The sequence below is a fragment of the Colias croceus genome, chromosome 15 (genome assembly GCF_905220415.1).
Source record: "Colias croceus chromosome 15, ilColCroc2.1".
Lineage (NCBI taxonomy): Eukaryota > Metazoa > Arthropoda > Insecta > Lepidoptera > Pieridae > Colias > Colias croceus.
The window spans coordinates 10,485,606-10,501,463 of NC_059551.1; the positions used below are offsets into that span (position 1 = coordinate 10,485,606).

A 15,858-nucleotide genomic window follows, 5' to 3' on the forward strand; every position below is an offset into this window, starting at 1 on the left:
TTGAAGTAATATTATCTCAATGACTATATTACGAAATCTAATAATAGTTCTAATTAAGTTACACAACGTTTAAAAACTTTTAAACTACCGTTTCCATAGCAACCGCTCGATGTAATCAGTCACCGTTCGCCCCACACCGCCGCTGGTAATCGGATCGGAATAACGTCTCAATATGATACAGAGATAGGGCCAAATATGTTATAATCCTATTATGTCGTCAACTGATGAAGGAACAATATATTCCTTATACGTTGGAAGTTTTTAGTCATGATTTGGACCACACGTGTTGAACAATGGTGGTGTTATGGTTAACTGTTGAGTTGATTTTATCGTATGTGAGATCTAAATTTATCTGTTATTGTATTATTTTAAAGGATAAAACATAAAATAAGTATGTACATACTTACGTTATGTAAAGGAAACATATACATAATATTTAGAATGGTTTAATACAACCTTATTAGAGTTATGAAGCTATGAAATCATTACACAAATCTTTATTTAGTCTTACATAATAGTATTACATAATATACTATTAGGTGCATAAATACGGAATTTGATCATTTACATAATATATTTTATTTTCAACTTTTTATATAATATGTTAAATATTTATTCTAGGAGGTAGCAACGTTGACAAGTGAGCATTTTAGTATAGTTGGTTCTTTGATATGCTGTTCCTCTTGCTATTTCGGTTACAGTCCGGGCTGTCTGGCTGGCCGCAGTTGTTGCGTTTATTAGTGCGCATCTTATCTGCACAGGAAAATATCCTTAATTTAAAGTCATTTTTTAACGCGTAATTTTTAATCGTTTGCCTTTAGATAGATCCATTAGACATACATTTTTTATTGCAAGACGTTTTTTTCGTTGTTAAATAGGTGCCAGACGCAATTTTTATTTCAAAATAATTAAAATATCATCGAAATAAGTGAAATTCCTTTTAAGCGGACTCATGTTGATGTAATTTCACTTATTTCGATGACATTTTAGTTATTTTGAAATAAAAATTGCGTATGGCACCTATTTTACAACGAAAAAAACGTCTTGCAATAAAAAAATTATGTCTGATGGATCTATCTAAAGCCAAAAGATTAAAAATTACGCGTTAAAAAATGACTTTAAATTAAGGATATTTTCCTGTGCAGATAAGATGCGCACTAATAAACGCAACCACTGCGGCCAGCCAGACAGCCCGGACTCTAACCGAAATAGCAAGAGAAACAGTATATCAAAAACCCAACTATACTAAAATGACTTTTTTTTAAACGTTGCTAGCTCCCGTACTAATTGAACAGCGTATCATTACAGGCCCCCTAAATTGCGCAGTGAGGTACTCGCCATCAATCAGCATACAATTGAGGGCGATTACGGCTACACCACAGTTACAGTTAAAGTTTCACTGTTATCTACCTCTATATACATTATAAATATATTTTAAACTATATTGTAATTTTATTCTTCTTAAAACGTACAATTACTTTCTTAACTCTGTGACAATAGGTATCAATATTAGATATTACAGTAGAAAGAGACATATTAATTATAGATAGCAGACATATTCGATTTGAAATATTATTCTTAGTATCATCAGTACTTGAATGAATTTTGAATTTTTGTTCACAGCTAGAGCATAGTTAGATGTTTAATTCAAAGTCGACAAAAAAGCGTGTTAATGCATCGATATATAATAATGCAACCTGCATCTTCTCAAACATTTATTTATTCAACTAGCCACTTTTGGAAAGCATTGTACACACCATGCTAATCAACGATGCGTTCTGTTGGCATTCATTTAACGACTAAACGACCATTTAGCGCTTACGGACCCTTTTAATTATGCATGATTTAATACTTTGTTATTATCGACGCATTTCATCGGGAAGTTTTCAAAATTTAATTTCGTTGTAATTTGTGGTAACTGGTAACCAATACGCGATCAATTATTCCGTGTGCGTTAATGACGAGCGTTGGTATTAAAGCCGGTTTAATTTTATAGGCACATTAAAAATTCACACGTTTGTTAGCGGCCTATGAGTTTATGTTGCACTTGGTATTGAAAATTGTGAAATATATAAGGAACTAGCTTCCGCCCACGACTTTGTACGTGCATCCCCGTTTTTCCCCGTTCCCGCAAGAATTCCGGGAAATCCTTTCTTAGCGGATGCCTTCGTCCTAACATCTACCTGCATGCCAAATTTCAGCCCGATACGTCCAGTAGTTTGGGCTGTGCGTTGATAGATCACTATATCAGTCACCTTTGAGTTTTATATATTATATAGATTTATCGGTGTTTGTAATATTGACAAAATGAATACATCATTGACTCAGCAGTTATTTATTCGTATATTCATAATTCATATTATGTATGTTATATTATGTATACTATGATTATTAAAACAGTACATATGAAATTTTTGGGATAATTTTAAATAAATTTTCCTACTATAATATAATGGGTGATAACTTTGAGTGAGTTTGGTAACTAACATGACTTTCATTTCAGTCTATGTGTAATGTGTGACCGAGTATCTATGTATACATAATCAATTATTATTAAAATAGCGAAAATTTTATGGTCTATGTATTTTTTATTTATTTATTATGGAACACACAACAATAAATACACATTACATTATATATAAGTAGAAATTATCTAATTCATTGTATCTAATGTATTTATCAATTATAGGTGTACACATCATTCACATTAATAGCACTTATACAATTAAAAATAAACGAAAGAAAAACATAATCAATATTCTACATTATTTATACGCTACTGGAAAAACTGTGAATAATTTGATGCTTATACTGTGCGAGAGATCCGAAAAATATAATGTTTTGTATACTTTACCTTTTGTGTATGATAAAAAGAAGTTTCCATACATTATCTTAACAAGACGTCATATCCATCTGTATTAATTTACTCGTCAGCCAATGACAAGCGCTTTCATTTTCCATACATTATCTAACAAAAAGCTCTTCATCATCAATCTTAATATCCAGGGTCTGGCTGATCGATTATTGATGTAAGGTTGAGCTCCGATATCCTGTCTTCACGTAAATGCGCTTATGAGAAGCCAACAATATTTCTAACAGAATGTTTAAAGGGTTCAAAAATATTGAGTTTATTAATAATGAAATAATACGACCAATTTTTCAGATAATGTAACCAATCTACATTAAAAATAAAATAATCATTAAAAATATTAAAGTAAGCAAAAACTTACGTAACATAGTAAAGTTTAAATAGGAAGCTTGAGAAATTTTTATTTGTAACAAGTGATAACTGCGTTAAAAACAACCGACTTCAAACTTGCACCTGCAAAAATGCCCATGAAATAAAAACTATTGGGCCTATCCGAATAAAATTTTTATGGGACCAATTCGACACCATCCCGCATCGAACAAAAAAAGAATCACGTAAATCGGTTCAGAAACCTCGGAGTAATCGGTGTACATACATAAAAAAAAAAATAAAAAATAACGGCCGAATTGATAACCTCCTCCTTTTTTTGAAGTCGGTTAAAAATGCAATGGAGGTTGTAGTCGTGTTTTGTTTTTGTAAATGAATACCTACATTATAATTATATATGAGCAAATGGCAAAGTTATATAAATAGTTAAAAGCTTTTATAAAACTTCACCTATCAGACATAGCGGGCTTATCTTATTAATGAATCAAACATTAGTTCATTTTGCTGTATTATTCTGTATCCTTCTTCTTTTTTATACTTTTATCCATCGTAAATCGTCAATATGAAAACGTATGACGTCACCATCAAGTTTTATACATGTGTGTAAAAGCTATCATTTTCGAATCATTCCAAACATATTACCCTCTTCCAACGAGCATAACCTCAAACTAAGCGTGTATAACTTGAGAATATCTACCTGCAGCGTATCCTTTGAAGCGTTAGTACAATGAATTATTCAATCATCCTTTGTCCAAGGAGCAATGTATCTTGGTATCACCGTGGGGACCGAGACGCCGATAGTTAGAGCGACCGGGATACGGAGGGACGTCGTCACAAATTTGTCAGTTCTACCGGGGCTAATGTATTCCTAAAGTTTCCTAAAGCCTTATTGGAGTCTCGAAGGAAAAAGGGGAAGTCTAATGGAAACAAGTTTAGAAATTCGACGGCTTGTTGTTTCAAAGGGACTGATTTTTGGAATGATAAGATTGAATTTTTAATATTCAAAGTTGTGACGGATGACGGATTGAGGTTACGTAGGTTGGTGTTACCTGACTGCGCTAGAAAATGAAGCATTTTTCGTATGTATTTGAGTAACCCTGTACATTAATAATATTTCATCTTGAAGTACTTAAATACTTATATACTCTATCTTTCCAAATTAACAAGAAAAAAATAAAATTTGTATTTTGTTTCAGTAATTTCCTTATCATTAATCACTACACCGAATCGAATTGAATCACTATTTCCCAAATTATTTGGGCTTTGTGTTTACAAACCCTTAGCTGATATTTCATACGCAAATATCATGATATCAAATATGTTTGCTTTATTGAAAACATAGGATTATTATTCCCATATAAGCTATTTACTTAATACTAAGTACCTAATTGCAAAAAAATATAAATACTTAGTTACCTCAATGATTTCCCGTTTTTCATAGTACGATAGAGTTGTTATGTTTTAGATTATATTGATATATAATTGAAAATTATGAAAGTGAAAGCAGTGATATATATTTGAAAGCTTATGAGCGATATCTACACTTTAAAACTGAATAATATTATATAAAATACCATTTTAAATCGAAAGAGCCACACAACAGCCTCCATCAAGCACAATAGTAGACTCCAATTAAAACGCATTAAGCGACACTAAGTGCTATTCAAAGAGCAGACAAAATTAGCGTTCTCATTTTTAAAACTAATTACACTGCTTTCAGAATTACAGAGCTTTAAAGTTTAATTAATAAGGGAGCTGACCCTAGACTGTTTTATCAAGTAACTACTTTTAAATATTTTCTAACTTTTACATCGTTATGGCTAATTTGTACAATGTTTTGTTTCTGTTTGAACGTAGATTCGTTTGTTTGTGAAATCATTATTGAGTTGAGTTTTTGTTTGATTTTGAAAATGATAGATATGAAAAAAAAATATTTAATGGAGAATAGAAGATAAAACGAATATTAAATTAAATATTATTTATAGTTCAGGATACATCGCACATTTTTGCAAGTGACTACTATCAAGCTGATTTTCCGTTTGTAGCTTTATTTTGATGAGACACCGAATAATTTCGTGTACGAAACTCTCGATTGTGGTAGCTAACAGAGATAACAAGGATAAAATTTTTTGATTTGATGGTTCTCAAATATTTATTACGCAATTTGTAGGACAATATGTCTGTTGAATTATATAAACATTAACTAAGTGAAAACAAAAAAATCAGCTTGTTAGTAATCATTTATGATGACCTCGTTATCGATACACTTTGGAAAGGGGGACTCTTTGAACCAACCATAGATTTTGTAGGACAAATATTTTTTCGAATAATTTAGGTAATTATCTTGAGATTGAACTAAAAAAAAATTCAGTTAGTAATAAATATTTGAGAACCATCAAATCAAATTTTTTTATCCTTGTTATCTCTGTTAGCTACCACAATCGAGACTTTCGTACACGAAATTATTGGGCGTCTCATCAAAATAAAGCTACAAACGGAAAATTAGCTTGATAGTAGTCACTTGCAAAAATGGGCGATGTATCCTGAACTATTATTAAATATTTCACGTATCCTCTCATGAGTACATTTCAACATTGAAAATTAAATCATAATTTCACTTATGATAATAATATTATATTAACCTATTTAATGTAGAGACGTTTATCAATTAATAAAGATTGAATTCTTGTCGTCTAGTCAGTTCATCATTGCGTAAATAGATAGGTAGTTTCTAACAACATCAAATACCTCCATTGAATAATTATTTTATTATTCTTTTTGAGCTGATACTTTTTTTAAACTATTCTCTTGTACGAACCAGTTGCTTAATATAATAGATAAACACTAATTGTTAAATCTATTAGCATAAATATAATACATTAACACTAATTCAACGCAGTAATCTCTGCTCGGATTATCCGTCCAGTTTTCCTACATCTTACTCGAGCAATAAATTAACCTTCAATAAACCTTTATCCGGTTTGTACCGGTTCACGGTCCGCTGAAATCCTGTTCGAACCGGTCTGAACCGGACAGAACACGACTCGGCTTTTACCCGGTTATCCTTGTGATGTAACGAACTTTCCGTACAGTCATTCTTGTGTTTAATGATTTGTTGATTTGTTCGCCAATATACGTCGGTTGAAGTAATATGGGTTTAGTTGAGAATGACTCGGATATTCATTAACAGTTTAAATAGAGCTTTACTTCTCTTATTTTAGATAATGAATGTTTGTTTTGATCTACTTATGTAGATTCCATAAAATCGTTTCACTTGTATTTTATACATAACATAAACTTTATGTTAGTATAAAAATTTCAATAAAATTAAATCAACATAAGATCTTAATAAGCAATAGGCAAGTTAATTGTTCTTCTAATGTATATCTGTATAAGCGTCATTTTACTGACACTCCCAAAAGCAAAAGAAGTTCTCATTTTTCGTAGCTTTTCGTAGCGGGTTCTTTTTAACAAAGTTTTCTCTTCATTGCGAACTTATTTTTTTTCTAAACGTAGCAAATTTACCCTGCATATACAATAAACAATATACACAGCACGTGCCTATACAACCTGCTACATATTTGTATTTACGTGATCTCGTAGCTCGTTGGCCTGGTTCCCAGCTCGGCCTAATTGAAGCCTGAAATCTATGTGTTGAGAGCTCTTAATTATCGAAGGTTTGAAAGACTCACGTCGACTTTCTTTGTGAGAATAACTTGCTAATTACAAGGAGGACGACACAGATTTTGTAACACGAATCTTCAATTGGAAATAGAGGTGCTGACAAATTGTAGAGTACATTAATTTCAATAGAAAGAATGATTTCTTATACTACACTTGTTACAGTTAAAGATTAATATTTTTTCGGCTTTTCTAGTAAATTAATTGTTCAACAGCAAGTTCTATAAAGCATTTATTTGAAAGTAAATTCTAGTAGGCATTCGGTCAATGTTAGAAAGGTTAGATATTCCTTTGTCTTTCTGATAGAATGGCGATGGTAAAAGGTACAAAATGGTTCTGATGTATGTTAGATCTGGTTTAACACATAGCTGTTGTGCAATGAGCACTTGAATAGCTCTAGTTGGCTAAAGTATAAAGTAGCTTTACATTTACCTTTCTACTTTACCTAAATAACAAACAGTTGCGCACGCCCTATTTATGTTAGTTACTAGATAAGAAATAATTAAATTAGAGTAACTTTCTAAGTCCGTTCCAAATAAGTATAATTCTACAAAACTTAACGTTATCGAATAAAAACATCGATTTAATTCACATACTAAAAGGTAGACTAAAAATAGCTAAACATTTTAATGATTTTTTTTAATTTAAAATAAAGAAAAATTATTTTTTGTTAGATAAAACATTTTTTTTACAATCTCAGGTATTAAATACAATGATGAATTTAAATGCAATTATAAAATGAAAGGTACCAATAAAAATAATACCTAACTAACCAATTATTTCTTGTTGCAGACTGCCTTCACCTCCAACTCTACCGGGACCCGAAAGACAGATACAAAAAGGGACAAACCAAAGCGTCCCTTTCTCTCCAGCACTACCTCGGCTTCGAATCTGGCTTCACGCTTGATAAAGAATCCAACACCATCGCGATAATATGCCAAGACGTGATAGTAGTCCTTGCGTTTGAGACGAGAGAGCGTCTTATCGCTTGGCAAGTAAAGGTCGGGAGTCTGCTTGGGTCCTCGAAGCAGTTCCTCGTGATGGTTGGTAACGCGGGGTCGAGGAAGCTACCAGCGGGCCCGGCGAGACTACACCTGCAGGGGAAGCGATTCACGCTCACTAGTGGGGTGCCTCCTAGAGTACTCGGACTATGGGAGCTTGCACATTTAAGGTAAGTATAATTATAATGGTTGATGCAATAAGTGTTTTTAAGCTGTTGATATTGATTTCTTAGGCTTACGCAGCTCTGTGTATGATAATCAAGATTTCAAAAAGATTCATCTTATGCTTCGCCTTTTCATTGGTTTCAAGAGTGCTGGTAAAATATAATGAGAGAATCATTGTGTTAATACATTTTAAATAGGTAGGTTATAAATTAGAATATCAAATACCAGTAAAACTTTTCATACGTGTCCTATTTCGTCACGAGTTAGCAGGTAATTTTTAAGTCTATAAATAACTTATTTTTAGGCTGCTTTTAAAAGAAAATTCATTTATATGGTAATAAACATAATAGATGTTGATATTACTGATAAATAAAATAAATTTCGCCAATAAACATTAAATTCAAGTTAACAAGGTCACAACCCAATCGTTTGTCACTCCCCATTACAGTCGCTTTAATGAAATTTATCATTAATTTGCCCGCCATTAATTATTATTGATGATGTAAAAACAAGCGCTGTGTTTGTTTTAAAATTTATACAGAATTTAACAAAATTTGCTTTAAAAACAAATCGAATTAAATATGCATAGGAAGATGAATATCACTTACCATACTTATAATGTTGGTAATATTATAATTATAATTGATATTGAAAAGACATAAAGGAAAATAATATCTATAATTGAAAATTAATATTAAAATAAATATTCCAACACAGCACACAATCAATCAATCAATCAATCAGCATCTTATCTCAAATTAAGCCAAGTTTATAATACATGAATTACTATCCAACTACCTACTAAGTACTAAGACCATGTCATTGTACACAACCACGCTTTATTCTTAGCTAGGCATAAATTCCTATGTGGGTTGGATACCTATCATGCAGCAAGGATGCTGTCACTGAACTATATCTCGATATAGTTCTTTGGATGCTGTAGTGTAAGACCATTGGGACAAACATAACGTTAAAGCATTACTTTAAAAACTGATATACGAAATAATAAAACGCGATCATTCCGCGGTGGCCCATAAACATCTGCTTTATGTAGTCCGTCTAGCCGAGTTAATGGTGTCGACATCCGCTGCCGCCATTTCGTGCGCGCCACGGAGACGCCATCTTGCCGCGCTTCCGTGTCTTGCCAGAATATGTCTATTTTTAACTTAGAAATACAATAAATATGAGTTTCGACTGTTTGGAATAAAGTATTTGATGGTTTACAACGATATGTTGGTCTATGATTTAAAATATGTGCTAGTATTTGTTATTTAGAATGTTTTGAACGCGTATGATAATATGTATATATTATTACTCGTAAATGACTCTATGGTGTTTTGAAAGTAATAAATACGTTGCACATACGCTCGAGAATGGCAATACGAAAGTTGGTTGCTCATACGGAACGAAAGTCAAGTCTTACTCGGGTAGACGAGCTAGCGAGATGCAATCTGCCATTGTAAATGCGAATTACATAAATGAATACACAAACAACTCAGTACCTAATACATAAACTAAATACGTTAAATAAAATAAAAGGACACTTAAATTACTTTCTAAACCTGTCATTATAAAACCATCACGATATTAGCATTATATTCCACTCGCAAACACACGCCACATTTCTAAATAATTAAACAGCAAAACGAACGCAAGTTAATACGAAAATCATGAAGCAAGTAACAAACTGGGAATTTCTCTAAAACTGTCACATTGTGTACGTAAACGGTGCACTCGACCAAACCTTTTATGTTCGGCGACGCCCATTAGAAAGGAACCTCGTATGAGTTGGTATGAGTTAGTAACCGCAGCTCCCAGTTCTGCTTTATTCACTAACTCTGCAATTTTCAGCTTAAAACATGAAAAGTTGGCTTATAATGGCTGCCACCACAAAGGGAAGTTTTATGCATTACTTAAGTATCTATTTGGAATCTTTTGCGTTGTAATTACGTTGGGGATGCGAATTTTAATTTTAAATGATGCGGGATGATTTAGGGGAGTGTATTGGAATTTATACAACATGTTGAGTTGGGATATAAATTCTTACCTATTTGGCTATTTAGGATATTTTATATCGTCGTATTGTTTGTTCTCATTCTACGAGGTTTTTTGTCACTTATAAAATCTCATCATTAAAATACTGCAATGTAATATTAAAAAAATCATCTTAGATACTATTTTGTACAAATTAAATGATTTTTAAATAATTTAGAACCCGGATAAAATTCTCGCAAAAACTATAAGGTACAAGTAATTGAAAGAGAGGACAATTAAAAATCACACTTAAGTAAATGTCAATACGTCATGATTTCCTCAATCCAATCAGATTTCCGTTCCATTGGTCTTCGAGAGTGATCGAATGTGTAGGAGCACCCTTGACTCTACACAGACTCTTATGCATTGCCTTTTTGCCTTCATTTCCTGTGAACTTTGCTCGTTGTTCTTGTTCAAGATTGAATGCCGAAATTCCAATTATTGTTTAGTTTTCACTGTGACCGAGTAGCGGATAATAAATAGACAACTCATTTTCCAAATGGAGCCTACATTTTAAAATCTCTAGAAAAAATCGATGAGAACTGTATTTTCTAATAGGTAGTTTTACTTGATGTGTTGACATGATGAGCCGGGTGGCTGGTAAGTAAAAAATTGTACAAATTGGTCTCTGTTTCTGTTAGGTATATATAAATCTTATCTCTAATTTCTTGATATTAAGTATTTCGTCTTCATTATTATAATCAGTATTTTTGTTCGCAGGCGTTACGGAGTCGTAGAGGGGCGGTTTTGTTTCGAAGGTGGCTCGCATTGCGGCAAGGGCGAAGGCCTACACATGCTGATATCAGACCAGGCTCAAGACATTTCCGATGCCTTCGATCAGGCAGCGCACGGTAGCCTACCCTCAGCACGGTCGACACGTGGTAGTTCGGGTAATTTGTTCTGTGTTCTAAATTAATTGTAATGTATAAAGTAGACGAGCTACTTAAAATTAGTGTTATTAAAAATTGAATTAATAATTTTATTAGTTATAATATGTTAGTTTTTAACTTTTGATTAAAGTAATTATATAGCTAATTACCGAGCTAATGTGTGTAAAAAAAATGCATATTATATATTTTTTTAAGTTGTTAATATAGTATTCGTTCGTCTGTTCGCAGGTCATGAAAGAAACAAATCGCGGCCTAATACACGCATGTCAGATCTAAATACTCAAACGTTTGACCAATCGATGCCTGATTCAGCGAGTGCGCTTTACGAAGAAAACTATTTCGGCGAAGATTGCGGTGAAAGTTCCTCTTTTTGGCCCTCTGATGAACCGAGAGGGTTCGAACAAGACTACAGACCAGACTTGGATCCTCCCAAAGCTCCCTGGGAAGGAGCCGATCACGTAACTTTAGAGCGTTGTAGCAATTGTCAATCAAAACTCGGCGCAATTTCTCGATCATCAACAGTGGCTTTAACGCCAGAAACTAGCTTCAATCCAGAGTGGACTATGGAAGCTGTACCAGAAACTCATTCAGATAATTCTTCGAATAGCGCTGAATATTTGACACCGAGAGCTATAAAGAAAAACCTTAACCATTGCACATGTCAAGATCGACCTCCAGATAGGCCCCCGAAACCATCTCAATTTGACCAGAGGAAGCCGCCTGCCCCTCTTCCGCAGCAGTCATGTAGCTGTACAAAAAACGACGAAGTTCCTGTTCCAGTACATAATCCTAAGGTTGGACCTTATGAAAACTATGATGTTCCTAAAACATTGCATGCAGAGGTAAATTGCCACTTAATTAATTAAAACATTCTGTTAAAAAGATGTTAGTGGAGATTTCATGTTTAATACTTTTAATTCTCTAATGAATTGTGTCACTTGTATTTAGTTTTTATTAACTAGTTTTTTATAAATTCTCATAAAGTAATTTGAAAGCAGGAAAAGATATTTGGAGCAATTTTACGTTAATAATCATCGGTCAGTATTTAATTAGGGCATCCAAACGAATGTCCCCGCTTTTCCAGATATTATTGATTTTTTATCAACTAGCTGTCCCATTTGCTCAGTCATGCAGAGTTATACTATATTTCTATGAAATTCAAACTGCGCTTTCAGATGACTGCTATTTTCTTATTTTGAAATATATTCACCACTTTTTGAACGTAAAATATAAGTAAATCATTTACGTGGAATTTTCATTTTTTCTAGATCGATAATTCAGAGCACTACGATACGCCAAAGAAAATAAAACAAGCTATAGTTGATGATCTATTTCAAGTTACCAACACTTCTATACCTGGTTCACTAGTATTAAAGAAACAATGCGGTTGTATTCTCAAATTTGGATCAAAAAAGAAACCAGTTGTAGTGGAATGTGATGATAGCCTACGACCTGTCGAATGCCCTTGCCAAAAAGTAACTAATTGGGCAAATAATTTGATTGGTCTTCCGTATTGCAAACGTAGCTCGAGTGGTGAAAAAGTAAATACTGAAGTAACGCTTCTGAACCCTGAAGATGAAAATGCTTTATACGCCACCGTAGATGTTACGAGAAAAACTAATCGTCAAAGTACATCCACCGACAAGGACTCTAGTCAGGGCTCCTCCGAGGCGGGTTTTACTAATTATCAAAATATGGAAATGTCAGATGACAAGGAATATGAAGGACCTTATGGGAATTATGAAAACTTAGAATTTGCACTGTCATTGGAATATTACGAAAATGCTAAAGATTTATTGAAAAAAGCTGGTGTTACTCAAAGCGAATTAAATGCACTTAGTGCAAATATTAATATGGCATCTCAAACTCTGCCCAAGAAACAAAAGCTATGCACTAAATGTAGCCATTGCCAATCTTCAAAAGACCGGCCACATAACTCACAAGGCCAATGCGATGAATATCTTCTTATGGAACCCCCGAAAGATGCTAAGATTGAGTATAAAAATCGTACAATGGGAGCAAACCTTGGATATACCCCAATGGTACCGAATCCAAATTGGTCGCAAAGTCTCAAACATCCTTTACAAAAATTATATCGAATAGATATTGAAAAATCTCAGAGCATACCAACACTAAATGGTAATTCATCGGTACACCGTGATATGGACGTCTCAAATAATGTTAATAGAGAATCTCTACAGAAACGATCAAGTTCTGTAGATTCAGCTCCACTTCTCGAGGATTTGAAAGAGTTTGATAGTAGTATTGGCAGCCATATGACATCATCTTCACTAGAAACTTTGAGAAACTTAGGTGAAGAAAACAGATTAAAGTCCCCTTGTGAGAATGATGGTGAGTGCTATGACTGCTGCAAGTCATCTGGATCTGAAAATAAAACGTCTGACGATAGTTTTACAAAAGACATACCTCATTTACGAAATAAGCACATGGATAATGCGCAAATCAAACGATCTTCAAGCGTTCCTTGTAAAGGCGGTAACAGGGACTCTTCTAGCTCCAACGATTCTGGAGTTTCAAGCTGTTCTATGAAACATGCTGGCGATTTCCAAGAGTTTGAGATGCCGCTCACGTCTGGCCAATCGAGGTATCATTATATGATGCAGAAGAAATTGCGGGGAAGTCTCTCCGGTTGCGTACACTCGTCATTACCGAGAAAATCAAAGTCATCGGATCCCTTGCGAGACATGTCTATGCAAATTCACAAAGCTAACATTCGAGCAAAGTCATCGTCCGCGGAAGCAGAAGTTCCAGTGCTTCCTCCTAAGCAGATGAAAGGTAATTTTTTCAATTCATTTCAATTCAAATTAAATTAATTAAAATTCTTTGTTGGAAACATAAGATTATTTTATGTACTAATAAGCGATTTGTGTGAAATTGTAATATTGTAGTTTGATTATATAGGTATTTTGTGTTCAAGGGTTTCATAGTGTTAAAGTTTAAATAAAATATAATCTATCCAAAATATTATGTGAAGTTCGTTTTGTAGGTGTTATGGACACACACAGCACATCCAGTGGTACATCAGACATGTCGGATTATATAGAAACTCTATCGCTTACCTCATCTCAATCCTCATCCGACACGCAGTCAGGAGTAAGGTAAACAATGTTTCCTGTATTCAATAAAATGAATAAAATAATATTCATTTTTTATTAGTTCCCGTAGTAAACAGAGCATAATATTATGTGATGTTTCCATGTGTATTCAAAGAAGACTGTTGAATTGTGTCAATATCATTATAATTTTCTACTTATAAAATTATACCTGTACAATGCCTTGTTTTTTGAAGCATAAGAGTATTTTTTCGATAAAAACCATTTTCCTGTTATACTAATCCGTAATATTTTTGTCACAGGATAAATCGACAGCCAACCAGCACGTTGCGTCCACGCTCAGGCAAAGAATATCATAACCTAGATCCTATTATAACCTCTATGTACAAGAATGGTAAAGACCTTGCCAATTATACTAACCTGTCCTAAATATAATATAACCCGAGAATAAATAGTTTATTTATAATATTGTAGGATACCAATGAGAGACTGTATATAACCACGGGTTCTTTTTAGATTACTCATTTTACCGACGTGTTTTGTATTTTTATAAACTCGGCCAATTTGTTGTTTTACATTTTCTCAGTTGTGTTTTTGAATGTTAGTACATTGTTATAGAATAAGATTTTATACGTTTTACTCAATATTATCACTTTTTATTAACATGAGCTTTAGCAGTGGACTCTAGGCTTTATTTTGAATGTTTATTTGCGATTTTGTTATTTATTATGAGACTGGGCTCAATGAGAATTTTAAATGATTTTCAAACAATTATTGTTATTAAAGCTGCTGATAATATTATTTGTAAACGGCATTTATTTAGTGATTAAATACTCTCTAGTCAAGGAATTTTAGACTTTTTATTTATACTACAAAAGACTGAATAATTATCTCTTTTTAGTTTCATATTTATCTCAAAATCTAGTCAACAATTTGTTTCATTTTTTTATATAACAATAGCAATCTTTTGATACATTTATAATATGAAACAAACAAACTGTAAGGTAATTGTATAAAATTGTAAAAAGTTTGGTGAATATTGTAACAACGATTGCTAAAAATTGTAGCTTGTAATCGTTTTGACTATTGTATTTGATTCCACATCCCATTCAAAAACATGGAAATTTATCATTTTATTCGCCAAACATTACACACTCCAAGAATAATCTTGGAGTGCCCCAAGGTTCATATTTTGGACATGATTTCTATCTTTTGTTCATTAACGAATAAAATAATATGAAATGTGGTGTCATATTCACTAGTAATAGTTGAAGTCGTATTATATTAATATTGAAGAAAAATATATTATATAAAATCTATTTAATCCTATTAGTAATGCTTGATCATAATACAGACTTTTTGTTCAATATACTATTGTTTTCACTTTGTTTAAGTAAGTTATTAATTTATAATTTATTACGGATTATTAGCACTATTTATTCATCCTTATTTGTATTAACCTTTGATAATTTGATAAGCAACACTGCATACAATTAATGTATATTAAAAATTTCTCACTCAAAATTTGTATCAATTGAATTCGGTCTAAATTCATGGAAGTCATATATTTTACTCATTGTTACAAACATATCTGTAGTTACATCGCTAGCATTACCAATCCCATACCGACTATCACTTCAAGTTAGTATGTATCTGCATAAGCATAAATAAACATATAGTTATTTGTATATTTTTGTTTTATTTCAAACTTTTCTACCTTGCTAACATTACCATTGTATATCTCGTCAGTACAGTTAGGGGTTAATAACTAGAGTACCTACCGAGTTCAATAGATGGTGGACATCGATAAAATTAAG

At 32.8% G+C, this 15,858-nt stretch overlaps 1 protein-coding gene across 1 annotated transcript in view; it reads left to right on the top strand.

The window, feature by feature from the left end:
• Nucleotides 1-14,773, top strand: part of LOC123698175 — a 281,837-nt gene extending 267,064 nt beyond the window's left edge. The window contains exons 4-9 of the mRNA XM_045644770.1: nt 7,670-8,048; nt 10,798-10,967; nt 11,196-11,809; nt 12,236-13,763; nt 13,975-14,086; nt 14,344-14,773. Coding sequence (XP_045500726.1) covers nt 7,670-8,048; nt 10,798-10,967; nt 11,196-11,809; nt 12,236-13,763; nt 13,975-14,086; nt 14,344-14,470 — 2,930 coding nt within the window. The 3' untranslated portion in view covers nt 14,471-14,773. The remainder of the gene's footprint in view (nt 1-7,669; nt 8,049-10,797; nt 10,968-11,195; nt 11,810-12,235; nt 13,764-13,974; nt 14,087-14,343) is intronic.
• Nucleotides 14,774-15,858: the final 1,085 nt, after the last annotated feature.